The sequence below is a fragment of the Aplysia californica genome, unplaced genomic scaffold (assembly GCF_000002075.1).
Source record: "Aplysia californica isolate F4 #8 unplaced genomic scaffold, AplCal3.0 scaffold00025, whole genome shotgun sequence".
Classification (NCBI taxonomy): domain Eukaryota; kingdom Metazoa; phylum Mollusca; class Gastropoda; order Aplysiida; family Aplysiidae; genus Aplysia; species Aplysia californica.
The window spans coordinates 174,264-200,891 of NW_004797295.1; the positions used below are offsets into that span (position 1 = coordinate 174,264).

The window sequence follows — 26,628 nt, forward strand, 5'->3', positions numbered from 1 at the left end:
ATTATTATTATATATAAACAGGCTCTTAAAAAATTGTCTCCCTTTTTTCAGGACTAGCTGAAGGGGAAAGATGGTAGTGACTATCTAGGAGTGGAGTCACAAATCAGAGTGTCAGTTTTTGCCACAGCGCAACATCTCTCTGGAGATAAATAAGCCATTTTGAAAGAGGAACACTCAACCTTGTAGTAAGAGCAAAGAACAATTTTTTTTAAAAGAATGCAGAAACAATACACAGAAGGTGAGGTCTCACAAAGCACATCAACATAAAGATTACCATATTGAGCTTTTTGCGAAAATAAGACACATCAGCTTATGTGTAGATGCACCCCCCCCCCCCCCCCCCCCCAACCTAGCCCCATCCCTCCCCCAAAATCACAGAAAAAACACAAAAACACTGGAGATGAGAAGAGACACACAAAAAATCCCCAAACAAACCACAAGCAAGCCTCACCTCACAGTCCACCTTGATGTGCTGTGCCCAGGTGCTGTGGACATTAACCAGCTCTGGTACCAATACGTCCTCTGCATCCAGCAAGTCCTGCCACAATACACAGAAAGAACAAGAAAATTGTAATGAGAAGCAAAGTAGGGTACCGTAATAATAAAGTAAAACTATCGCTGTGCAGTATATAGTTCTCATCCACTCATTTCAAAATTGGAACTTGGAACAACCTTAGACCTCCCTGGCAGATCTCCCTGCACAAGAAAGAAATTTTAACCACAGGATAATATAAATCAAGTTCTATAACAAAGACCTTGGAGTATGAGATCCCTATAAGATTCTATATTTAATCTTCCAAATTTTCATGTTCTGAATTTTTTGGCATCCAAGGATATTACAAGATAGTAATTTCTTTTTTTTTCTCACCCAGTTAGCCCCAAAAATTTCAAAACACTAACTAAAAATGTGCACATAAAATAGTATGAAACAAGTCTTTACATAATGAGGGGTTTGTAACTTTCACTGAAAAAAAATGAATGTGATATTGTTCAGATCAAGAATTCGCCCCTTGAAATTTTAAAATCTTTTTTTTGGTGAGTATTTTAGGGCATGCGCAGCTGCATATGGTCACATGAGCGAGTGGGACACATTATGCATTTTCAGTTTGGTAGGAATTAATTTTTGAATTTTGCTCAGGTGGCGTCCAAAGCCTACTCTTATCAATTTTAGGACCGCCAAGGGATCTTTAAAGAGCGCAATTTTCGAACAGGACCGTCGCAAAGTTTTGTCCTTCAAGAAGGCTTGGGGTTAGATCTTACCTACCCTAAGATCAGGGGTGTGGCTGAAAGGCAGCAGTAAGAAAGAGCCAAGAAGTAGCAGCAGAAAGGCAGCAGAAAGAGTTGGGAGCCAAGAGGAGGGAGCAAAGGGGAGGTGGGGGGGGGGGGCAGAAACAGGAGACAAAATCAGACAACAGAACATGATTAGGGAGCTGGAAAGGTAAAATGAGAAACACTTTTTAGAGAAGAAAATTTTCCGACACTGTCAGGTTTCGAATGTGGGACCCCGTGAAGTTTACATGTAAGTAAGGGTCAAAGACTTTTCCCAATGAGCTTATCTGTGTGAGTTTGCCGTCACAATCCCTACACATGGTCACTGCACAGGCCAAACACTCAAGGCAAGTCTGTAGTGCACACCTGCCTACTGGCAGTTTTGTTCCCACCCTTTTACAATTCTTTTTGCATACGCTGGGTTAAGAATCTACGACCATTTTATTTGTTCCTTCAACTATTGTTTGCAAAATTCTCTCTTGTACAGGCTAGAGTCTGTGATACACCTCCTTTGTTTCTTCAACTACAATTTGTAAAAATGCCATCCTTGTATAGGCTAGGGTTTGTGATATCAATTCCTTTCTTTTTTCAACTACCATTTATTAAAAGTCTTCCTTGCACTGTACAGGCTAAACAAATAAATAATCAAATGGGTCAGCATACAGATGGAGGGGGTCAGTTGGTCCACAGAGTGATATACAAATCTGATTTTACTGGAGTAGTTAGCTGGTCTGATGATACAACCATCACCATCTCAAAATAAATTATTGAATCCTCTGTCATTGTTCTGACTCAATGACGAGGCACATTCATGACCAAACTAAGTCTGATCCAGTAAAAACTTTTCCTCACCTGCATGGAGTATCTGTCTGAACACTCCACAAAATGCTGGCGTTTTGCCAGCAACAGCAGAAGCTTGGCAGCCATAGCGCTTGGGCAAGACAGGATGTACTTCTTCATGATCATCATCTCCTCACGAAGTTTCTACAGCAACAGAAATAGACAAACATACAGGAATTATGTGACACTTCCTGCAAACGTTTATTATATGAGGCAGCTTGGTGAAATCAGGCGCTCATCAAAATAATGAAATCAAAGTTGTTGTTGTTGTTATTGATCCAGCAACAGCTGGACTCTCGCCCTTCTGTCCAATGCCATGTAGTGATAAGTGCAGGTTTGCTGCAGTAGCTGTAATGTTCCATAGAGTGTGTTGTCAATCTTAGGTCTTGGAGGGAGAAAGGTATTGAAATCAATGAAACAGGCATACTTCTGGCCGTCTGGCAATTTTTTATTTGGTTTTTTTTCTTCTATTTTTGGCTCAACATTTTTACAGGGGTTTTACTTTTTTAAAATCTTTATCAAAGGCACAAACACGCAGTTTCCAAGGACACTAAAGTTTTGGAAGTCACTAAACTTTGGCTTTCATTCTCTCACTAATTTTATCTCTGACACCAGGTGACCCCCACCTCCTTCAATCACGAATATTTCGACATCTATATAGACAAATGAGGGGGGGGGGGGGGTTTCGCCAAATGTAAGACAAAATGAACAAGCTTTATAATGATACTAATAACTCCATATGCCTAAAAATTGACGAGTGCCCGATTCCACCATGTCGTGACACATATAAAGTACAGAAATTATATGACAGCTCCTGTAAGGGAGCAAACAAAGAATACAGAAATTATGAGAAAATCCCTGTATATGCAGAACAATGTAAACAAAGAAACTATGAACAGTTTAGCTGAAAGTATGAAGTATAAAAAAAGTAATATCACTAATTATATTTAGTTGTCTACATGCTCCTGCTCATATATAAATAGCTACAAAACAATGATGATATTTTTAAACAAAAAGCTAAATAATGTGAACAGAGTATAGACAACTGGCAAAAGAAAGGAACTAGAAAACTATCAAAAAAGAAATAAAATAGTTCTCTACTCAGAAATAAGTCCACATACAAAAGGGATTTTTAGTCATGTTTCTCACAATTATCAATCAAAGTCAAAGATAAAGCATTCATTGACAGAGTCACACAGCTCATAAGTTTCAAATTCATATTTTTCCTAAATCTTTACGTAACGAGACATTCTATTTTTTCTCAGTTATACAAGCCAACTCAGGAGTTACCTGAGAGCAACGATACAGCTACTGGGGTAGCAGACAGGAATGGTCATGATTTTAAATGCTTTACCCCCCCCCCCCCAACATACTTATTTTATTTACAGGACAACGGCTTTGACCCTGCTAGTCTGGGTCAACTCGAGCTGAGTAGGATACAGATCCCAGCAGAAAGATGGGGGTACTCGATAAAACAGACATTCTCCACCGAGTAATTTTAGTCATATCTTTTGTATGCAATGCCAAGGGCATCCATTATGATATAACAGCCATTAATTCATGCTCAAAACGAACAGAAAGCACAAGAAAATTTGAAAGTAAAAAAAATAAATTTGCAACAGCTCTTTACTTGAAGAGATATCAAACGTGGGTCATTAAGACAAAACAATGTACAACAGCTACAGAAACACAGAAGTGAGTAAAGAGAGAAACATATTTTTTTTAAAACCCGAAAGAGACACGATTTCCTATGACCCAAAGAGATCCAATCTCCATTGAATCGAACAGATCTGATTTCCCTTTACACAATAAGACTGCATGGGTATCAAACCTTGATCTCGTTGAGCTGATCCACATAGACAAAAAGCATAGGGTTGATATCCTGGATTCGGATGACGGCTTTGTGCTGCATAAGCTTCAGGAACTGTTTGGATGCACGGCAAACCTGCATTGACCATAGCATAATAAACACATTTGGAATGTTATGGATTTTTCACCTTTTAGTTTTTGTACAAGTTTTATGGCACTTGCAAAACAAATAGGTCAAATCATCACTATCATTCAACATTATAGTATGTCAGAATTTCAACATGAAACATATTGTAGAGTATGATGAGGCACACTGATTGGTCCTAGTCTCATTCCTTTCTTGAATTAAGAACAGACTAAACGAATTACACATTTTGTATTGACATAATGCCCCGCCTGAAATGAAACACTTTTTCGCTTCTCCTGAAAACCTCATATTTTGAAATATGACAATGACAAATGACGGCAACAATTATATGCAAAGAAGGGGCGCAGAAGAAAGACAGACAGCTTTTTTATAGGAAAGGAGGAAACTGCACCACAGAATCTGCTGACAACCTAATTTAATGCCTCTTTCGAGGAAGGACCGCCAAATTTACATCCATCTCCAATAAGATTGGATTAAACAGAGAGAGAGCCATGAACATTTTTTAAATAAGGTTAGTCCAAGAATTAAAACCAGAGTCATCCAAATTGTATTCCAACATACATGTACCATTTTACAGGACTTTCAACTTAATTAGGTCAGCAAAGATTAGAGGTGTTACAAAAGAGTAACAGGCACGAAGAAGGAGAGATAGGGATGATACATGTTTAATAGGAAAGAAGGAGCAAACCACATCCGAATACCCACTAAATACCCACTAACATAAACGGTGCAAACTCTGAATACAGTTCAACTCTTCTTTTTTTTTTGGTAGTTTTACGGTGCTCGCAACTGGATAAGGTCATATGAACACAAGAAGATTAGAGGTGTTACAAGAGAGTAACAAACATAAAAAAGAAAAAGGGGAGATAAGGATGATGTTTGATAGGACAGAAGAAGCATACCACACCAGAGCACCCGCCAACCACCCACAGTCCAACTCTAATCTATATATCTCTACTTCATGTCTGTCTCCAACAGGATCAAGCTATATTCATGAAGAGCCGTTTAATCTCCTCAAAAAACACAAGTCAACTGTGATTCGAATCAAAATAACCCGAAAAGTACTTGCAGTTGAGCATGAGCAAATGAACTAAAGGAGAATTTCACCTGAATCACAAAATGAGTCAGCAAACATCAATAACAGCAACAAAAACAAAAACAACAGCAATAAAAATAATATCAATAACAACCAACTCACCTTGTGTCCAGTGAAATCCCAGTTGTGCAGTACACGCGCTGGGATCACAAAGGAGTCATTCCAATGACAATACTCACAGTAGTAGCGGCCAGAGTAGTCACACATACGAGGCTCACTCATGCCTGATTCTGTCAGAGATTCAACATCAACACTATAAGGACTCTCAGTACTTAATATTAATAGCATTAAATATGACTTTTACTGATTACCACCATAAATACAAATTTTTATCTAAAAAACAATTTATACCACTCTCACGATTACCCCAATAAATATGATTTTAACTATTAACACAATTAATATGGCTCACATTAATTAATAGCGTCTATATATTTCTGACTAATTAATAGAAATACGACTGGCTTTCAATTACTACTTAAGGGGAGACGTACACTCCCGGATAAATTTTCTAAACAAAAAAGCTTTTATTCCCTTTCTTGTAATTGTGCAAGAAGTTCATAGGTGAATAGGTTTTATTAAGGGTGAATTTGTTGCTCTTTACTGAAAAATGGGTCTCTGTGGGGGCCATCTTGGATTTTCAAACCAGTTTCTTAGTGCAGGTAAATTTCATTTAAAATACTGAAACTTAAGCCTGAAATTCGGTACACAAATGCAAATCTATATGGGCTGTGGATCTATGAAAGGATTTTGACCTATCTTTAAAAATATAAAAAAAGTGAGCCCAAAGTCAATGGACCCCGAAGCAGTAGACGAAACTTTGTTAGAAAAAATTTTAATATTTCACAACAAATATTTCCTCACATGGATCCCTAGAATTGCTCTTAAAGCACTTGTATGCAAAATTTGAAGCTTCAATCAGTAGTTTTTGAAAATGTCTTGAACCCAGGAGGTCACAAATGTAAAAAAGCAGATTTTGAGAAAAACAGAAAAAACAAATTTTTAACGGATTTTTAGTTCAATATGCATTTTTCAAACACCCTTCTAGGTCATTTAGGGTGTTTTTTAAACAGTTCTGTCATTGTGACCCGTCAGAAGAGATGTTGAAGAATGTTTTTCCCTTTTAAAAAAATTGATATTTTTAACAATGTTATCGATATTCTCTGGGATCGCCGACCCGGGTCTTCTTTTAATAATTAGGACTTCAGCACCATAAATAGGAATTTCACTTTATTAACACCATTAGCGTTACTTTGATCAATTAACACTAATTAAAACCATTAACAAGACTCTTGTTACATAGTCTAGGTCAAGTCAGAGAGTATTCTTTTACTTTTTGAAGAAGACAATGGTAAGAACATATGGGGAAAAGGCAATCCAAACATGTAAACAAGAAAATAAAATGTCAATCAATACACTGAAGAAATCTTTCATTTACACAAAGCTTCTCTCACTTTCTATTATAATCAAAACTGGCCTTTTTACCAATCAGCCACCACAGCACAAAATCCTGTTTAAAAATCCTTTGAATAACACAACATGAAAAACACCCTCTAGTGTATCATAAAATTACATTCCAATATATGTGAGGCAGCGTGGTGGAATCAGGCTCTCGTCAAAATAATCAAAGTGAACAAACTTGCATTTTTTCGCAGGTTTGTGAATTTTTATCAAATTTTTGTTTTTGGGCTAAACACCTTTCATGCCCATTAAAAAACTCATTTCAGTGTGGATTTTTCTGAAAAACGTTGATTAAAGGCACAAAAGATGTAAATTTTCAGTTACCACGGACTCTTAAGCTAAGGAAATAACTAATCTTAGGCGGCCATTTTCTCACTAATTTTACCTCTGAAAACAGGTGACCATCACCTGCTTCATTCTCAAATATCTCGAATTGTATTTAAGATAAACGGATATTTTTTTCTTCCAAATAAAGACAAGTGAACAAGCTTTAAGATGATACCAATAACTCTATGTGCCCAAAAATTGACGAGAGCCTGATTCCACCACGCTGCCTCACATATCATTTAGTAGTCACTTAGCCATCTGGCATGACAATAGCAACCATGTACTCTGCAAGAGTACTAGTTTGTGAAATCCTTGACACATTAATGTGCATTCTGCACTCTCCAATGAAAATGGAACTTACAAACACAATCCATTACAACCATTAACATTTTTGCTATGCAAATCAAACTTGAGTAAACTGAAGCACATTAATAAAATAATGCTCATTTTATGCAGGAAAAAAGTAAGACATCCTGACAGAAACAACAGCAGGAATGACACGAAAAAAGACCAACCACTGACACTCTCCCACCACCCGAATATAATATATTTGCTAAAAGAAGTAAAAGAAGCTGACTACATGAGAGTGTCCACTAACTATGTATAGGAAATTGTAAGTTTTTTGCTTGTTTGTTTTAGTAGAGGTTTTACGGCACTCGCAACTGGATAAGGTCATATGAGCGCCATGGGGTGGATGTCAACAGAGAAGCCCTTACAGGGAATCAGACTTACTCTGCTCACCTCTCTAGCTTCAGCAGCACAAAATCTGCTTCGACTATCAAGGCACCTCGGAAATAGTGGGTACAAGAGTGTGTCAAACATACAAAAGAAGTAGAGGAAAATCACGATAGTAGGGATTAGGAAAGAAAAAGCAGTTCCCTGTGGTAGTTCAGGGACAGTTATGAGCATGACATTGTTAGATCAGCCCATTTACAATTCTACTGTGCTTGAACGAGAAATGTCCCCCCTTTGGGAATGGCCTAAAGACACTACAGTCAGTGGCATTGCCCCGGGGGGTGGACGACCTACTCTGCTTTATCGACTAGTCTCCTGGGTACCTGGGAAGCCCACGAACATAAATGGCGAGAAAAGCCACGCTTACGGTCAACACATTAGTTCTTCATTAAGTCAGAATACCCGCTAAGTAACCTATTCGATACACCAGGCCTTAGTAGGTCATGTAGGGCCTACACAGTGTGGTCTCCAACACAGTACAGTGCCTCAGTCTCACAGAGGTGAGCGTCTTGCGTGCTGGGCATCACCTCCCTACCCCTACTCCCGATTGCTCACTCCCTTTCCCCATCCCATTCTCAGTCTGTCCCTGGCAAGTGCCACTGTCAGTGAGTCAGTACCTCGCACCTTTCCATTTTCCCCAGCAAGTGACCATAAACAGGCCTTACAAGGCTGCTACAACAAAGTTTGCGCTGGTGTGTAGTGTGCGCCTCGCGTTGTTGGTATTTGGTACTGTAACTCCAACACCCCCTCCCCTCTGCCTCTTGTTAGTTTCGTGCAGTTGTGTAAGAATCAAGGGAAGCAACCAGCTTTGAAAAGTAGTGCTGTCTTTTTTACCGCTGACCTCCCCTTGTTTTTTTCTTCTTTGGCTTTATATATTTTCATTATCCACATTTTTATATATCAACATCAAATCCACTTCCCAAAGAATATCGATATAAGCGGATTATACTGTAATTGTAAATGGATAAGACAGGGAATGGAATGGAAAATAAATTGATGTTAAATGATAATAAAACAGAAGTCATTCTGGCAGGCAATGCAAATTCTGTGAAAGAGGTTGACCATGATCACATTACAATTGGTGATGCAAAAACTTTATTTTCAAGAAAAGTTAAGAATCTTGGCATCTATTTTGATTCTAGTTTGTCAATGTCGGCTGAGGTATATCATCTGATCAGCTGCATGTATTTAGAAATAAGAAAAATTAGTCAAATACGTCATCTGATCAATACCAAGTATACTGCTTTACTAGTAACTAGCTTAATTTTATCAAAACTCGATTATTGTAACTCCTTGTTATCAGGAATATCACTAGAGAAAGTTAAAAGACTTCAAACTGTCCAAAACAATGCAGCACGTTTAGTTTTATGGAAAAGAAAGCGAGACTCTGTTAAACCTCTTTTACGAACTTTGCATTGGCTTCCTGTTGAGAAAAGGATTGTGTACAAGTTGGCCACCATATATCACAAATGTTTGAATGATAATGCACCATCATATTTATCAAATCTGTTAAGACTGTACATTCCAACTCGCAGTTTAAGGTCATCAGCTGACAAAAAGAAATTTATTTTACCATCTATGAAACTTAAAACAATGGGTGAAAGGGCATTTGAATACCAAGGCCCCAAGATCTGGAATGCTTTACCAAGTACGTTGAGAGAAATAAAATCTTTTGATTCATTCAAATGTCAGCAGAAGTCGTTTCTGTTTTTAAATTAATAAGATGAATATTTGGAATAATTTTCTTTAGTCAGAACACAACGTTTCATGTTACTCACAACGTTTCATGTTACTGTTGTATGTTGTACTGTATTGTAAAGCGCTCAGAGCCTGTGTACTTTATTCGGGGTTGAGCACTACATAAATGTCATTTATTATTTATTATTTATTACTATTATTATTATATATAAACAGGCTCTTAAAAAATTGTCTCCCTTTTTTCAGGACTAGCTGAAGGGGAAAGATGGTAGTGACTATCTAGGAGTGGAGTCACAAATCAGAGTGTCAGTTTTTGCCACAGCGCAACATCTCTCTGGAGATAAATAAGCCATTTTGAAAGAGGAACACTCAACCTTGTAGTAAGAGCAAAGAACAATTTTTTTAAAAAGAATGCAGAAACAATACACAGAAGGTGAGGTCTCACAAAGCACATCAACACAAAGATTACCATATTGAGCTTTTTGCGAAAATAAGACACATCAGCTTATGTGTAGATGCACCCCCCCCCCCCCCCACCCCGAACTAGAGGAAACTAATGGAGAGAAGTAAAAGAGCATTTTTGTTCCATCATGCCACATATATTCATTTTCCCAGTTTTTAAAAAAAAAGAACATTTCAGTTCTTCACCCATTAACTGAACATTTGTTTGTATTATGAAAATCTATGTTGTATTCTTATCCTTTAAATTGATGAAATCATGAAATCTTCACGTATTTTTGACAAAACGTGACATATCCACATTACAATAATAAGGAAGAGAAAGATCCACCGTCAAACTTTCGTTGACTACAAGCAAAGTCATGTGATTCCAAGAAAGAACTGTATTGTCACACAGAGGGTATGTCGCAGATAGTCAAAAAGGTCTACCACTTTTATCTCGTTTTGTTTATTTTTTTAAAAAGGATAGAAGTTTCTGAAATTTTTTAGACTAATTTAGAGAGGAAAAATCAGGTTTTGTGAAAAAAAAAAAGTTTGCTCTGGAATGTGCCTCATCTTTTTTGATACGACGGTACTAGTTTCAAACAGACTTTGAAAATGGCGTAAGTCGCATTTTGCCATCAAACTGTTCTAATATAAAACAAGCTCATACACATCCATGTTGAGTGTTATTCCAACATTAGATGTGTGAGCTTATTTCTTGAGCTCCCCCCCCCCCCCACCCTAGCTAAGGTGTGGGTGACTTACTGAAAGAAATGGCTGACCGGCACTCCCCACATCGATAGCTCTGACTGGCAAGACCATTCGGCTCTCTCGGACACAGGTCCATGATGAGGGTTGGGTTTTGTAACACCTGCAACAATATAACAATCATTGTGAAGTTCTCTTAGAACTTGCAGAGTTCAGGTTGCACTGCAAACTCTAATTCTTATAGTGAGGATATGGTGTAGTAGTGGTAAAATGCCTTTTACAATACTGTAGGATTATCTAAGAGGCAGGACCTCCAAATGTAAGGCCAATATCCAAGAGGACCCAGACATGTAGGATAGAAGCGTTGAAAACTCCCCAAACAACCCAAGTTTGTAAAAAGACCATCGGTGATTTGAATCAAGATAATTCGCACCATGGCCTACCAAGATACAGACTGAACTAATGACATGCCATTCTTATGATGGAGAAATAAATATTTTCCTACAACATCTTAAGCATGCCCTGTACATGTCAACTCTCCAGCAAGTAGACAAACATCAAACAATCATTAACGTGTACAATTCAACACTCAACTGGGCTTATTTCATCTGCATATGTGGTATAGCGGTTAGGCACTTCGTTGTTGCATGCAGAAGACCAGAGTACAATTATAGAGTGGGGAGAAAATTCGAGTCAAGTAACTCAGTATTTCTGCTGGAATGTTGTATCCTTCTCAGCATGGATTGGTCCTGACAGGCAAGGTCAGAAGCCCACCTCTTAAAGGATCTAAATTGTGTCAATGGGGGTGTAAAAACACCTACATTTGAAAATAAAAGCATATTTCAAAGGCGGGCAGAGAGACAGGTGCTACCACATTTTTCTTGGCTGAATAAATCTATTCCAGGAAAGAAGAAAAATATTAAAACTTAAAGACTCAACTCAGATTCAAACTTCTCCAGAAGTGCCAAGTCTGCAAGAATCTAAGACACAGAAACAGATATGAGTAGAAAAATAACAATCTTCACTACCTTGAAAGCAATTTCTGAATATTCATTGCGATGTATTTTAATGTTAAGATAAATTGATTAAATTACTTCACTCGACAATGGACATTTAAAGGATGTCATTTGGTAAATATCTTGATTCAAACTTAGAGGAGAACTGAAGAATAATTTTGTATTCTTTCTTTCATTTCGAGTTGTCAGCACATCCTAATATTATGCAGCAGATGTTCAACATGCCATTATAGAGGCGAAAGTCATTTACCACAGTGTTGAGTAAATCATTTTTTTAAAAGACCCAACCCTCACAAATTTTAGCTAAAAAAATTTTCTTTCAAACTCAAGCCATAGCGATTTTGCTTTGTAGAACTTGGGAAATCATGTACAGTGGAACTCGGATTCACCAAACGAGATGGATGTCAATATTTTTTTATATTAATCAAAATCCAATAAAAATAACTCGGTTTCAACAAACACACAAATGAGCAAGCTTGGATTCAACGAAGTTGCTAGCAGGGTGACACCCCCCCCCCCCCCCCGACGTGGTTTCACTCATTTTCCTCCCATAACAAACTTTATTTATTCCTTGAAACCATCTACAGCATCTGCACCGTGAACCATTAGTCACTTAGCCTATTCTATTGTTCATATCTTAAGGGACCAATTTGCGGTCTTATTTCATACCAACACGAGTTGTTGGTGTACACATGAGGGTGTGTTGAGGTCGGATGGGCGGCAAGCACACGTGTGACTGTGTGGGCGTGTGTGACTGAGTGTGCATGTGTGTGTGTGTGTGTGTGTGTGTGTGTGTGTGTGTGTGTGTGTGTGTGTGTGTGTGAATGTGTGTGTGTGAGAGTGGGAGAGAGTGGGAGAGCATATGTGGGGGGGGGGGGGTGTACAACAAGCGGTCCAGGTATAGAACGTCAGTAGAGATATAAATCCGTCACAGTAGCTCATAGTCATTTTTTCCCCAGCTACTGATCAATATTACAACTAAATGCTAGTCTTGACACAGATATAAGTAATGAATTTTGCACTAGTCTGTGGAATCAAAGATTGCTGTATGCTGAGCTATACACAGCAACATAACTTGTATGGTAAATAATACGTCATAGACGATACACGACACAGGCGTGCATTGGAACTAGTCAGACCTTTTGAACAGTCTGTGCCTGGTAGAGTTCAGTGTTTTTCCTGGAATTTTCCAGAATTTCTTTGGTATGGATTCAAAGAAATTAAAATGCCTCTCATTTGAAACCACACTTTTTTTTATTAAGGAATTCAAATACATCATACATTACTTACTCAGTGCCTGTAATTATCTACATAAAAATCCTCATGTTTGCTTTAAGTAACTCGGATCCAACGAAATTGAAGGTCAGGCCAAACAACTTAGTTGAATCCAAGTTCCATAGTATTTAAACAATTTGATAACACAGTAGCAAACCGGGATAAAAAGAATTCCAAGGCAGGTCTGTTTAATTTAGCATAACTCACTCAATCCCCGGAGTTTTTCTCAAAATTGTACCCAGAAACCGGTCATTTTGGCACTTACGTAAGGGCTCACTAGAAACCATAAATATCATCAAATTGCTTTGAAATTAGGTACAAAGTACAACCTAAGATGGATCTTTAGATGAACCATATTTGAAGTATGTAGCGTCAATAGTTTTGCTTTGGGATGTATTTCATTTTTGGGGGCTTATTTTTTTTTTCATTGCCGAATGAGCAAGAGCAAGCCTACATTAATTCAAATATGCTTGTGAGCATCTAGATCTACATAGTGTATATCATGTATGATAAAGACTGCTGAATACTTTCATGAATAAAAAAAATGTATGTGTAAGAAAGGCAGAGAGAATTAATTGCGAGACATGTTTAGCTGATCAGTGTGAACAAAAGTGCTGAAAGTGCCTTCATAAAAACCGTGATTTCTCCATGTGTAATGACAGCAGAAACAAAATTCCAGCACCCCTCAAGGAAGAATTGGCAGGGGAAATAATAAATTGACCTTAAATAAAACTTGAGGCTGTTTTCTGAAACGAAATAACTAGTATACGGAACAAAACTATAGAACCGAGTTATCTCGATCGAAGGGATTGAACGCAGCCCATGAGCTGACCGAGATATCTCAGTCACAGGATTGAGTGAGTTAAGCCAGACTAAAACATCCCATCACATCACTGTGGCGGGATGGCTACCAGCACTTACCCTTGCTTTAGCACACGTTCTGAGAATTTGTTGTAAACACTTTTCATGACAGCGATACCCACATTCTGAAGAGGGGAAAAAAGGTGAAATAGCTGTCAAACTTGGTTTAAAATTCTCTAAACTGACAAAAATTATACGAGAAGTTTTAATGGAAAAGATCTCATGAGGAGCAAAGGACATCTATCTTTGCCTGGGAGGAGGGAAGAAACAATATTATGTAGTGTCAGAAAAAATTTTGTGAAGTGTTTTCTCACAGAGACAAAGGCATGACCTTGGGCACTGAACAGCCTTTACTTGAACTCATAAAGTGTTGTTCTTAATCCACCAAGCTAATCATGGCAAAGAAGAATCAAGAAATAACACAAATTTCATCATTCATAAAGACTCATAAACTGAATACATAAAAGGTGTGACTATTTTTTAGAAATTTGTTCAAAGAAGTATTGCACTTCTCTGTGAGTAAGCATGGGCATACATGTACGTGAGTGTGAATGTGTATGAGTGTGTGTTTATGTGTGTGTGTGGGTGTGTGTGCGTGTGTGTGTGTGTGCGTGTGTGTGTGTGTGTGTGTGTGTGTGTGTGTGTGTGTGTGTGTGCGTATGTGTGTGCGTATGTGTGTGCGTGTGTGTGTGTGTTTAAGGGGAGAGTCAGAGAGAGACAGACACAGACAGACAGACAGACAGATAAACAGACAGACAGAGATTTTATTCATGCAATCATGTACTCTATCATGGGTACTGAAAGTGTAGATTTATGAAATCTTTGTAACAAAATAAGTTCTGCAATCTCCAAGGTAAATGGTAAATACAAAGACAATCCATTATAATTACCATTGTCATTTATTATTATTGTTTACTGATATTAATCTAAATAGCATAATTACCAATAACATCATCCTCCCATTATTATTTTGATATCATTAATAACAAGGTTATCATCACTATTGCTGTTGTTATAATTATTATTATTTCTTAAATTATCATTACTATATTACTATCATGACCACTGTTATCATTCTCATTCTTGCTTTCCTTATTATAAGTGATATCTTTATTATTTTTCAGATGTTGTGTACCCTCACCAGTGCATCTATACCAAGCCTGCAGCATCCCCCATATGGAGCCATTGCATTTCTCACAGTAGTACTTGCTTGTGCGGCTCGACTTCAGCATCATTTTATGGGACAGGATGACCTTCACATTTTCCGCAACGGGCTCTGGACCCTCCTGATAAATGAGACGAAAAGTGAAGAAAAACTTGTTGAGATAAGTACACTTGTTAAAAGTGGGCGGGCATACTTAGGACAATGCTGTGATGTACTTCAAACATTTTTTTCAAATTAATGATTAACAAACATTGTCATGATTTTCTCTAGGAATATTGAATACCACATCTAGGGATCACCTAACCACAGACAGAATCATTTCAATGGTGTTGTATTGTAACTGTGTAACTGGTTTCTGGAACACATTGCAGTCACTAAAAAAACATTCCTGGCTCAAAATTAATTTCACGAACGTCTATGTCATAGTTAAGTCAGTTATAACGGATGTCTACCACTGTCGTGGGGAAACATTCTCCCATTGCCCAGGGGAAAGATTTTATTGAAGACCGCCAGAACAGTATTGGCAACAGCTTTGGAACAAAAAACAAATAGTCCTTTTTCTTCCGGTCAAATGTTTGGAGCAGAATACTATCAAAATGAAATTCAAGTGGAGACAGAAAAATGCTGTAGTAAATCTATAAATTTAATCAAGTGCAAGGCCATTGAGGGAAATACATAACAAAAAGCTCTTCATGCAATATATAGCAGACTGAGTAAAAGAAAGACAGAATAAGAAGAGAAATAAATGTTTTATTCATCTTTTAGAATAGTTTTTTTTTTATCCACAAAAATCCCCTTGTCATAAAAAGAAAATATGTAAGGTGCTCCGTACAAAATCACATAAAAACACAATAGCTTTTGATATTTTTAGCATCTGAATCAATTCAAATCAGAGACAGATACATACAGAGTAAATATAATACATACCTCATCAGAGTCCATTTTCAACAAAATGAAAGGCAAATACCCAGTAACTAGTAATTTGAAATTCTCTGTACAATGCAAATATATAAAGTCAGTGTATTCACCAAGAATACCTCAGCTAACTTGAAGAAAAAATAAGTTCTCTATCTCAGCAACAGGTTTCATCTGCATCACACTTCTACTTAAACCTTTCAAAACCTTTGTATTGATTATTTTTTTAGGGTCGTTAAAAACACAGGACAAGATGTTGAATTTGAAGTCAATAAGTTTTTTTTAACCTATCCGGCAAAACCGAGTTTGGGATGTTATTCAGTCCAACCTGCTATGAAGGCCACCTCTATAAGACGGCCACCAGTACAAACGGCCACTTTCCATTTCCCTACTAGCGTTTTTTTAATGCAATTTCACTGTGTAAAATGGCCACCTGTCCAACACGGCCGCTGCCACCATATTTTAACACACAACCCCTATCACACCAAACAATAACACCGGTCTAAGACGGCCGCCTTAGTGACTCCATTACATTTTGTCATAAATTATGCATCGACCCCTGGTGTAGTGGGCGAGACGTCATAATCCAACACCTGTCGTTGTTGTTAGGTAGTCCCTCTAACTGATCATGTTACGTAGGCCCCTCCCACAGCTGACCAATAGGTAGCAAATTTCCAGCTGCTGGTGTGGTAAGCGTGTGATCCCTCATAACCCATAGGCCCCGCCCAGAACTCATACACAAATCGTAAATGAGATGAATGGCCACTGTGTACCCAGTCTGTAACAAAGTAACAATGGACGTCAATATAAACTTGCGACTGAAGCGTAGCTCAATCGTTCTCTGAGTGGTGGTGACCCCATGTGTTTGTTTTAAAATGGCCCTCAGTCTTACTCGTTTGACACATTTCGTTTTATTGTAACCCTTGCACAAAATCAGAAACAATAAAAAAAGCAAACAAAAAACATACCAACAACAACAACAACAAAGCAACAACCTTTGGTTTGTTTTCTTCATCTTGGTCAGTCCTGCCTAAGCCAGCCACCTGTCTTATACGGCCATTTTTCTCCTTGACAATTGGTGGCCGTCTTACACAGGTTCACCTGTATTTGCGTCACGACGTGGTGGAATCAGGAGCTTGTCAGTTTTTAGACATGTAGTTATTGGTATCATCATAAAGCTTGTTCAGTTGCTTTCATTGAAAAAATTACTCATTTATCTTGAATAGGAGTCGAAATACTTGCAATTGAAGGAGATGGTGTTGCTTGGTTTCAGAAGTAAAATTAGCGAAAAAATGGTCGACAAAGATTGGTAACTACCAAAGCTTGAGAGTTCTTGGTAAATGCAAATTTACATCTTTTGTGCCTTTAATCAACGTTTTTCAGTAAAATCCACACATGAATGTGTTTCTTAATGGACAATAAAGATGTTGAGTAAAAAAAGAAAATTCGAAAAAAAAATTGCCCAACGTCCATAAAAACACAGATTTCTTTGATGTCATTATTTTGACAAGCGCCTGATTACACCACGGTGCCTCACACTTCTTTCTGACAATATCACCATAACTTAATTACAATGCACTTTGTCTCAATACAAAATAAAAGTGGAATCAATGAGAGACAGGTAAACAAACAATTCATGCTGTCTTAGGATAGCAAAAAGCTCATTGTTAAGCAGAAAACCTTCAAATGGTCTGTGTCCTCTCTGAACTGAACCTCTTCCCCCAACCCTTGTATTCACACATGTGGCAAACAACTCTTTTCCTTGTCTGCAAAAGATATACCTTTGATTCCGACAAAGGAAGTCCATTTGATAAAGTATCACTATCTTTCTGATAGGGTGCTGTATTTCTCCACACATCTCAGATTTGACATAAACTGGAGGGTTGAGGCAACGTATCGCCTACATTATCGAAATTGCGCTGATGGGACTGTAAAACATACAAAAATCACAAACTTACCCCCACCCCATCTCCACACACGCGTGTGCGCACATACACACAAAACCCATCAATTCCATCTCGCCTACCTTGATCTCCTGGAGCTTGATCCTAAGCTGGACGAGTTTGAGCACCAAGTTCTTCTGCTTGTCAGAGCCCTGTGCTGCCTCCCGGATCAGTTCCTTGCAGTTGTCAATTGCCAGTTCCAGCTCCTCCACATCACTCAGGCCAAAGTGACCCTGGCATGACACATAATGCAAGAATAGTGGTGTAACACACAATGCATGAATTGTGGTGCAACACAGAACGCAGGGATAGTGGTGTAACACACAACGCATGAATAGAGGGGCAACACAGAACGCAGGGATAGTGGTGTAACACACAACGTATGAATACAGGGGCAACACAGAACGCAGGGATAGTGGTGTAACACACAACGTATGAATACAGGGGCAACACAGAATGCAGGGATAGTGGTGTAACACACAATGCATGAATAGAGGGGCAACACAGAACGCAGGAACAGAGGTGCAACACAGAATGCACGAGTTATGATGCAGCACACAATGTATGAATTGAGGTCAAAGAATCAAAGAAAATAACTGTAAACTTACAAACACAAGTTTTATTTTTAAAGTGTTGTTTGTAGTATTTTTAGCACATTTCTAAACAGGCTGTTTCAAAGTAGTATTTGTGAGAACACTATATACGGCACAGTAGAAGAAGAAAGGACGGCTGACATGGTATTCATTATACTATATAAGTACATCTTAGCACTGATGTTTAAACAGATGGTCATTCCAGAGTAGGGAGAAGGGGGGGGGGGGGGGGGGGCTATTTCTACACTGCAGCTGGCATATAATACTTCTTTTTTTTTTTTAAAGGAAAATCATTAACATTTTTCTGATGGTCTCAATGAGATTGCCATGACAATAGATTCAGGCTCATCAAGGCTTCACTAAACGAAGCTCAATTTTCAGGAGTCATAACATAATGACATAATTCATTGAGCAATTAAATTTTACTAATAATCAGCCTTACAAGATGATGTTTTCACAAGAACTGAAGAATTCATTACCAAAAAAGTGAAACATTCTATCAGTGAAAATGGCATAAACTTCAAACTACAGACTTAAATAAAACTGCTTAACCATAACCAAAACCGGAGTATCTGTTTGTTTGAGCTAAATAGCACAGTGAAAATACAATAGCAACTTAGTACAGATGAAAAGCAAGGCAAACAGACAGACGGACGGACGGACGGACAGACGGACGGATGGACAGACATGCAGACAGAGAGACAGACAGACAGAGAGACAGACAGACAGACAGACAGGCAGACAGACAGACAGACAGACAGACAGACAGACAGACAGACAGACAGACAGATAGACAGACAGATAATAATACAGATGACAAACAGATGGACGGATGGACCAACCGACAGAAAACCACCTTTTGTGCTTATGGCTGCCGAATGAAGCGTAAAACACAAAACACAAACTTTCACACAAAAGGCCCAAAAGCACCATGTCTACTATCTGATACGGGTGTCAAATAAAATGACTGTTTAAGCCAGTGTTATCACCACGAAACAAAAATAATGGCTAGCCTCTCCAGCTAATACATTTAGTACGACGGATATGTAACTGGTCAGGCCTTGTGTAAATGACTGACCAGAGTTTGTAGAAGAATAGACATTCTCTTGCCGTTTTTATTATAATATAGCTGAACATGTTATTCTTGAACATTTTTTATAATTTAACAACTTAGCTCCAGTTTTCATGAAATGTAACAGGAATAAAGTGAACACAAAAAAAGGAAGAGAAAGTAAGAAAAGGGTGTAAAAGTAATGCAAGTGGTCTGACTCTGCCTGTCACCTAGTATAAGCAAAATAGAAATTCAAAACAGCACAGGCCAAACATGCCATCTGATTCAGAATCAAATACCATTAAAGCTTCTGGACAACTAATTATATGTATATTAAAATTAAACTAACAGATATAAGATTGGGAATCCACAAAGCTGGAGAAATCTAGCCATAATCATAAACATAGCTAGAGTATATTATACATTATGTTTATTTGAGCTAAATGGTAGCATACTGAAAATATAAAAACTTACCAAGGTGCTTTAGTTTGGTTTTAGTAAGACTTTTACGGTACTTGCAACACAATAAGGTCATATAAGTGCCGAAGAATAGATGTGTTACAAGAGAGAAACATACACAAAAAAGAAAGAAGAGAGATAAGGACGATAGATGTTTGATAGGAAAGGAGCAAACCACACCAGAGCACCCACCAACCACCCATCTACCACAGATGCAAAACAAGACAGACATACAGACGGATATAGAAACAAGAGAGAGAAGGTAAAGAGTCCAGACCTACCAATAGAGTCCTTCAATCACCTGCTGATCTGTGGTAAACTACGATTTAATTCATCCAAAATGCGAAAAGAAAGATGACAGAAAAGGATTTATAAGTCTTCCCTCTCCTATCAGCCTTCATTATGTCACACTCAACATATAGTACATAGTACCTGAGGATGAGAGAAGTGGTCCTCTGACAGACCCAGCTCAGCAAAGGAAACTTCGGGTTGAACAGTTTCATGCCACCATTCTCTGCCATGAGACATAGAGGCTGTGGACAGTTGGCACAAAGAGTAGAAACAAACACAAAAAGCATCACATAGAGGGACACTTCTAGCCATAAAATAAGAGGGTTGGAAGTTTAAAAAAGACTTCCCATACACATTTAAAATGTGTGGCACTGTGGTGAGATCAGATGCTCGTCAAAATAATAAAATCAAAGAAACTGACATTTTTCATCCCCTTAGACAATTTTTATTTAATTCTTTTTACTTGTCTCAACACCTTACCTATATTATCCACTTTGCAGCATGAATTTTACTTAAAAACATTGATCAAAGGCACAAAAATGTAACTTTGCAGTTTCCAAGGACCCTCAAGCTTTAGTAATCACCAAACTTTGACAGGCATTTTCTTGCTAATTTTACCTCTGACACCTGTCAACCCCCACCTCCATCAATCACAAATACCTTGACTGCTATTCAAGAAAGGTTTGTATTTTTTTCATCAAAAGCACAACAAATGAGCAAGCTTTATCGATAACTCCAAAAGCCAAAAAATTTACGAGCGCCTGGTTCCACCATACTGTGACAACTACATCTCTAAAGACAAAATGGGTATACTCATTACCCTAATTTCTTCAAACAACTCCTAACTGAGACAACAGTTCAACACAGCACACAATGCAACAAAGGAAAACTAAATAAGACATGAGCCACCTTCTTGAAAAATTCACAGGGTCAAAGATCATGACTGCCTTCTCCCACAACAGCTGCTGGATTTGTGATGATAACAATAACACATTAAAGACAGCAAGCCAAAGCCATGCTAAAATGCTAAATTATTTCCACATGAAATGCCTCTGAATAATTCTTGGCATCAAATGGCAGGACAAAATGTGAGGCACCATGGTGAAATCAGGCGCTCGTCAAAATACTGAAATCAAAGAAACTGACATTTTTCTGGCAGTTGGGCAATTTTTTTCAAATTTTCTGTCTCTGGCTTCAGGTCCATTAAAAAACACATTTCAGTGTGGATTTTACTGAAAACATGAATTAAAGCCACAAAAAATGTAAATTTTCTGTTTCCAAGAACTCTCAAGCTATAGAAGTAGAAGTCACCAAACTTTGGAGGCCATTTTCTCGCAAACTTTACCTCTGAAACCAGGCGACCTTTGACTCCTTCTATTGAAAATATCCCGACTTCTATTCAAGATAGGACACTTTTTTCACAGAAAGAAAGGCAAATGAACCGACTTTAAGATAATATACCAATAACTTTATATGCTCAAAATTTGACAAGTGCCTGCTTCTACCGTGTCGCGACACAAACACAGGGTGTCTAACACATTTTTAAAGGGGACCCATGCAAAACCATGGCCATCACATCTGCTCACAATGTTGAGAAAGTTAAGAAAAAATTTGGGGAGAAGGAGGTGTTACACTGTTGAGCAGGTCTGGTTCCAGTGGGAGGGGGCCCACCTCACATGCCAAGAATGGCCCTTGTATGGTCCCAAGAAAGGTTTGGGGAACGCCTAATAAGTCGAAAACTTAAAATGAATGGTCACCGCATTCCCCTGACTTGACATCCCTAAATTACTTACTAAATTATTTCCTTTGTGGTTTTTTGACAAAATCTATGAAAACAACCCACAATTGCAATTGATAAGCTGAAACTCAATGCTGAACAGGAGGTCCAAAGAATAAACATAGGAACATGCCACAGGGTCATTGAAAATTTCCAGGGATGTGTTGGAGCTTGCACTCATGGGGAGAATGGTCAACAGTTGGAGTATACAATAGCCACCACCTTCTTTGAGTTTATTCGGCAAAACCATGTTTGTACAATTTTTTCTTCAATACACAAATAGAGCAAATAAGGCCAATTTTTTACAAGTTGAAAAGTATTGCACACTTCACTCAAGATTGGTTGAAATTTTTAAAACTTGATATTTTTTAACGTGTTATATTTGATATTCTAGAATATTGATAATTGTTGTAACATTCCTGTGGTTGAATTCTTATTACTTCAAACATTTTGTTGAAATTGGTCCATAGATGACAGAGTAATTGCCCTAAAGTTGTATGTTAGGTTTTTTTTAGACACCCAGTAGCAGACATTGAAGTTCTCACAAAGTCAAAAGGTCTTGTTTTCTAAGTTCAAAATGACTAAACATTCATATTGTAAGAACGTCTGTTAAATCAGAATCCCAAAGACAGTATTCTATTCTGAGCTGTCCTCAGGGAAGCGTAAAGTTAACGCATCAAAAAAGTGAGGCACTACAAAGACACTCTGAAAATGTCTCTGAAGGGCTTCATCATTAATCCTTCAAAACGGGAGAGTCTAACTCAGCCTGAAAAACTCAGTTGGAGAGCAGCAGTAGCAATGGTCAGCAAGTCATATCATTATTATATGAGACTTCATGAATTAGAAATACTGGAGCTAAGACTAAGAGAGAAATTGCAAGAGCTGTACAGTGGAAATTAAGCTTTTAAATAATGTTCAAAATGTGGCAAGCTCTTCTCTTGCGGAATTGGTCTCAGGTCTCATTGCTAAGTCACTGCAAGTCATTTTAACCCTTTAAATTCATTGTTTCCACAAGAGATATATTCTTCTCAGAAAATGCACTGGTTATTTTCTCAGACATTGATGGGCAAACTATTATGATTAAATTTTCTTGAATAAGACTACAAGAGGACTGCCTGTACCAGAAAGAGAAATAAAGAGGTAGCAAGAACAATTTTAATATCAAAGATGAAAGATGAAGGGGGAAAAGCAATACAAGAACAAAGACAAAAAATAAAAAATGCTCAAATAAACTTTCAGCAGTCAAGGTTTACAACAAACTTATTACATTCATGCACTCACAAGACTTGGTGCTGCCTGTGGACTTCCTCTCTGCCTTAAAATAATTGTCAAATGTGTCAGAAAAATGGTCCTCATCCACAAGTAATTCTCGGTTAAATGGATTGCTGCGGGTTGGAGTGCCTTTATTGCTGGAGATTGCAGAAAGTGATTTGGAGGAAGTGATCGAGATGTTACCTTCATTACCAGTTTCCCACATCTGGAGAAGAAAGGGAGGAAGAAAAAAGTTTCAGCCGATAGTACCAGACAAAAAGTAAGCCTTGGATACTATCAATATCATTATGTCTCAAAGTGTCTAAAAATGAATATAAAATATTTGTAACTTACTATGATCATGTCATTTTTTTTAATAGTAGAGGGTTTTACGGCGCTCGCAACTGCATAAGGTTCATATGAGCACGCGGGACACACCTAATACTTTTAGTTGGTAGGAAATTTTGAATTTTGCCCGGGTGGTGGCGAAAACCTACGCCCTTGTCCGAGAAGGCTAGGTGCAGATCTTTCCTACCAGAAGATTAGGGGTGTGGCAAAAAGACGCCTGTAATAAGGAGTCAAGGAGTAGCAGTAGAAAGGCTGCAGAAAGATTCAGGAGCCTAGAGGAGGGGGCAAAGGAGGTGAGGGGGTGGGGGCAGAAAGAGGAGACGAAAACAGACGACAGAATATTGCTAGAGAGCAGGAAAGAGGTGAAAGGAGACAATTTTAGAGAAGAACATTTTTCGGTCGCTACCCGGATTCGAACCCGGGACCTTTGAATGAGAGGCCAACACCTTAACCTCTAAGCCACGAAAGCCCCTGATCATGTCATATTGAAATCTTTTTCAAAATGTCTAAGAAAAAACCCAAGGCTAGTGGGTCCAAACCATCATACCTCCAGATTCACTACATTTCAGTCTTAGAGGGTTTTTTAAATGAGTGCATGTGTGTATCTCTTTAAATTTAAGGGAAAGCATAAACCTCCAGTGGTGAAAAAAATCAAGAATTTTATTATATTATGTGTAGGCCTAAAAATGCAGGGTGGAAAGAAAAGAGCAATTCTGCGAGTGAATATAGATCTAGACAGTAGGAATAAAATAATGAAGTGACTATTTCTCCAAACACTCAGGAAAATCAACTTGATCTCTATTTCCCCGAGGGTAAACTTTTATTCTCGAGATTTTTTGGATATTTGCGAGATTTAACTCACTTCAGACGGGTCACACAACAGTTGCGTGAACCCCGCCGCGACGCTCGCGACGGGTCTCACAAGCCCTGCGTGACCAACTTTGGAATTTTTTTTCCGCTCTACAAATCACGCACGGATCACGAGACCCGCCTCGTACCCTTGTTTGGCCAAGCCTGAGCTACTTAGACTTCGTTTCGTATCTCTGGGGCCGGTAGTTTTTAAGTTATTGAATGTGAAAGACAGTGACCCCAACTGGGGTTGAACAGACCGGAACTCGCGCTTTGTTTTTTTCTATACAGCTGATAGTAATCCGACAGTCGCGTCGTAGTAACGGTCGAAGAAGTCGCAAGAACAAGAATCACATAATTTCGCCGTTTTCTATACTTCTGTGCGTTTTACTAGTTCTAGTGTCTCAGAATATGATGTGTCTAATAGGTAGGATCCTGGATATGTACCCGAACACGGCCCGATTCGTAGTTCTAGGGCTAGATCTAGCACTAGTACCGGTGTTGTTTTTCGCGCAACGAAATCACAACGTCGTGCCGTACATCTGTCTCATGTAATTCAGTGTATGGGTCTGAATCAATGCACAGACCAGCTTTTATATTTTCACCAAACACTCGCACATGTATACAAATCAAACCAGAACACTTTGAACTTTTATTTTTGTTGTTGCAGTGAATTTCATTCTACTTGTCACGTCTCTGGAAATTTTTCGGAAAACCAAATTCATGCCAATTTTTAAAAAATCATACAAATTAACGTATTAGACTTAGACAACTTTAGTTTTTTGTATTAGATTAAGCTTGAATGGTACTTTATTGTGTCAAAAAATGATTACAATAGGGTAATTCTGAGAGTTGTGGTGATTTATTGAAATACCCCCCAAAACACCAGTCTTCAACGCTTGTGACTGGTGAAAGGGCCCAGTCGCAAGTGAGTTAAGCGTCATCTTTCATTCTGCCATTTTACGTGGATTAGGAAAGAAGCATTTTTTGCATCGTATTCAATTTCTAGAGCTAGATCGTGAGATTTTTAAATGTCTGAATATATTCAGACACTTCAGTTGTGATTGGGGCAACGTTCCCGGACTATTAAACATGTACTTCATTTGAAAATGCCTTCAAAAGGTACTGCGAGAAGTCACCCCTAAAGTCTAAAGCAAAAACTAAAATCATTCATGTCCGTCATAAACAAAAATAAGATCCCTCCACGCCTCTGCCCTCACGCCTCGTTCACACCTTTTAAATACACACACACACTCACTCACAATGCACTCCATTCGCAAATTATCAAAAAATCTCGAGAATGGAAACCATTCGGAGAAATAGAGTTCAAGTTTATTTTCCCACGCGGACGGAGAAATAGAGCCGGCCGTAAAATAAACAGCACATTGAAATTGAGAACAGAACAACATAAGAGTACCACTTTGCCTTTATAAAGTTTATAGGCCAATAATTATATATTGGACTTGAACTTCTAGAAATTTGGGACAAATCATGGGGGTACCTTTTCATCTTCTACTGACTGAGAAAGTCTGGGGGATAGACTACATTCGGTGCTATTCATGGATGACTGATGATCTTGATTGTGATCAGACGATGAGTCACCCTTAGCAGTAGAATTCCATGATCTTTTCCCCTTCCAAGGAATTTCTACAGGAGTGTTAGCTACAGTCACCACAACATTAACAGTCTTGTCACTGTCTGAGTTACCAGGCTCATTATTATTAGTGGAATGTTTTGGGATTATGGGAGATGAAACTTTCACAGAATTTGTACACATATCTTCAGTCGCTTCAGCATCCCTTGTTTGAACATTTGATCCCATAGTCTGATGAGTCAAAACATATCCATTTGCAGCACCACTGGCACTAGCAGAAGAAACCTCCTTCGCCTTCGCTGCTGACTTTGACTTTGACTTTGTAACAGCTGAATCAGAATCAAATTGAGATAAGACACTGTTGCGACTAGTTATCCTAACATCACCAACTATACTTTTTCCCGAGTTTGAAGAATTATGAATGTCTTTTCCATCTGGAAGTTTCAACACAGCGTTATCTCCACTAGAATGGAAGCGATCGTTTGACAGTTGTTCGCGGTCACGATTCCTCTCGTCGGTTTCATGAGATTCGACATCCTCCTCGTCAGTGTCTGAGTCTGCTAAATTCCCAGCCACAAAAGGGATACCACCGGTCATTTTGACTGTTGCAGCACTGGTATTTACGTATCGCATCTTAGACAGATCGCTCATGATGGTGGCATTAAAAGAACCATTGATAAACTTCAAACAAAACGAAATCAATATTGT

At 38.3% G+C, this 26,628-nt stretch overlaps 1 protein-coding gene across 1 annotated transcript in view; it reads right to left on the reverse strand.

Annotated features, from left to right (window-relative positions):
- The window catches only part of LOC101845978 (differentially expressed in FDCP 8 homolog), a gene marked incomplete at its 5' end in the record, with an annotated part of 30,162 nt that extends 3,971 nt beyond the window's left edge, over positions 1-26,191 (reverse strand). Inside the window, 11 exon segments of the mRNA XM_005091012.3 lie at positions 452-538; positions 2,122-2,253; positions 3,941-4,054; positions 5,265-5,392; positions 10,590-10,695; positions 13,745-13,809; positions 14,826-14,970; positions 17,791-17,940; positions 20,243-20,343; positions 23,160-23,355; positions 25,828-26,191. Coding sequence (XP_005091069.2) covers positions 452-538; positions 2,122-2,253; positions 3,941-4,054; positions 5,265-5,392; positions 10,590-10,695; positions 13,745-13,809; positions 14,826-14,970; positions 17,791-17,940; positions 20,243-20,343; positions 23,160-23,355; positions 25,828-26,191 — 1,588 coding nt within the window.
- Between the last annotated feature and the right edge of the window lie 437 nt (positions 26,192-26,628).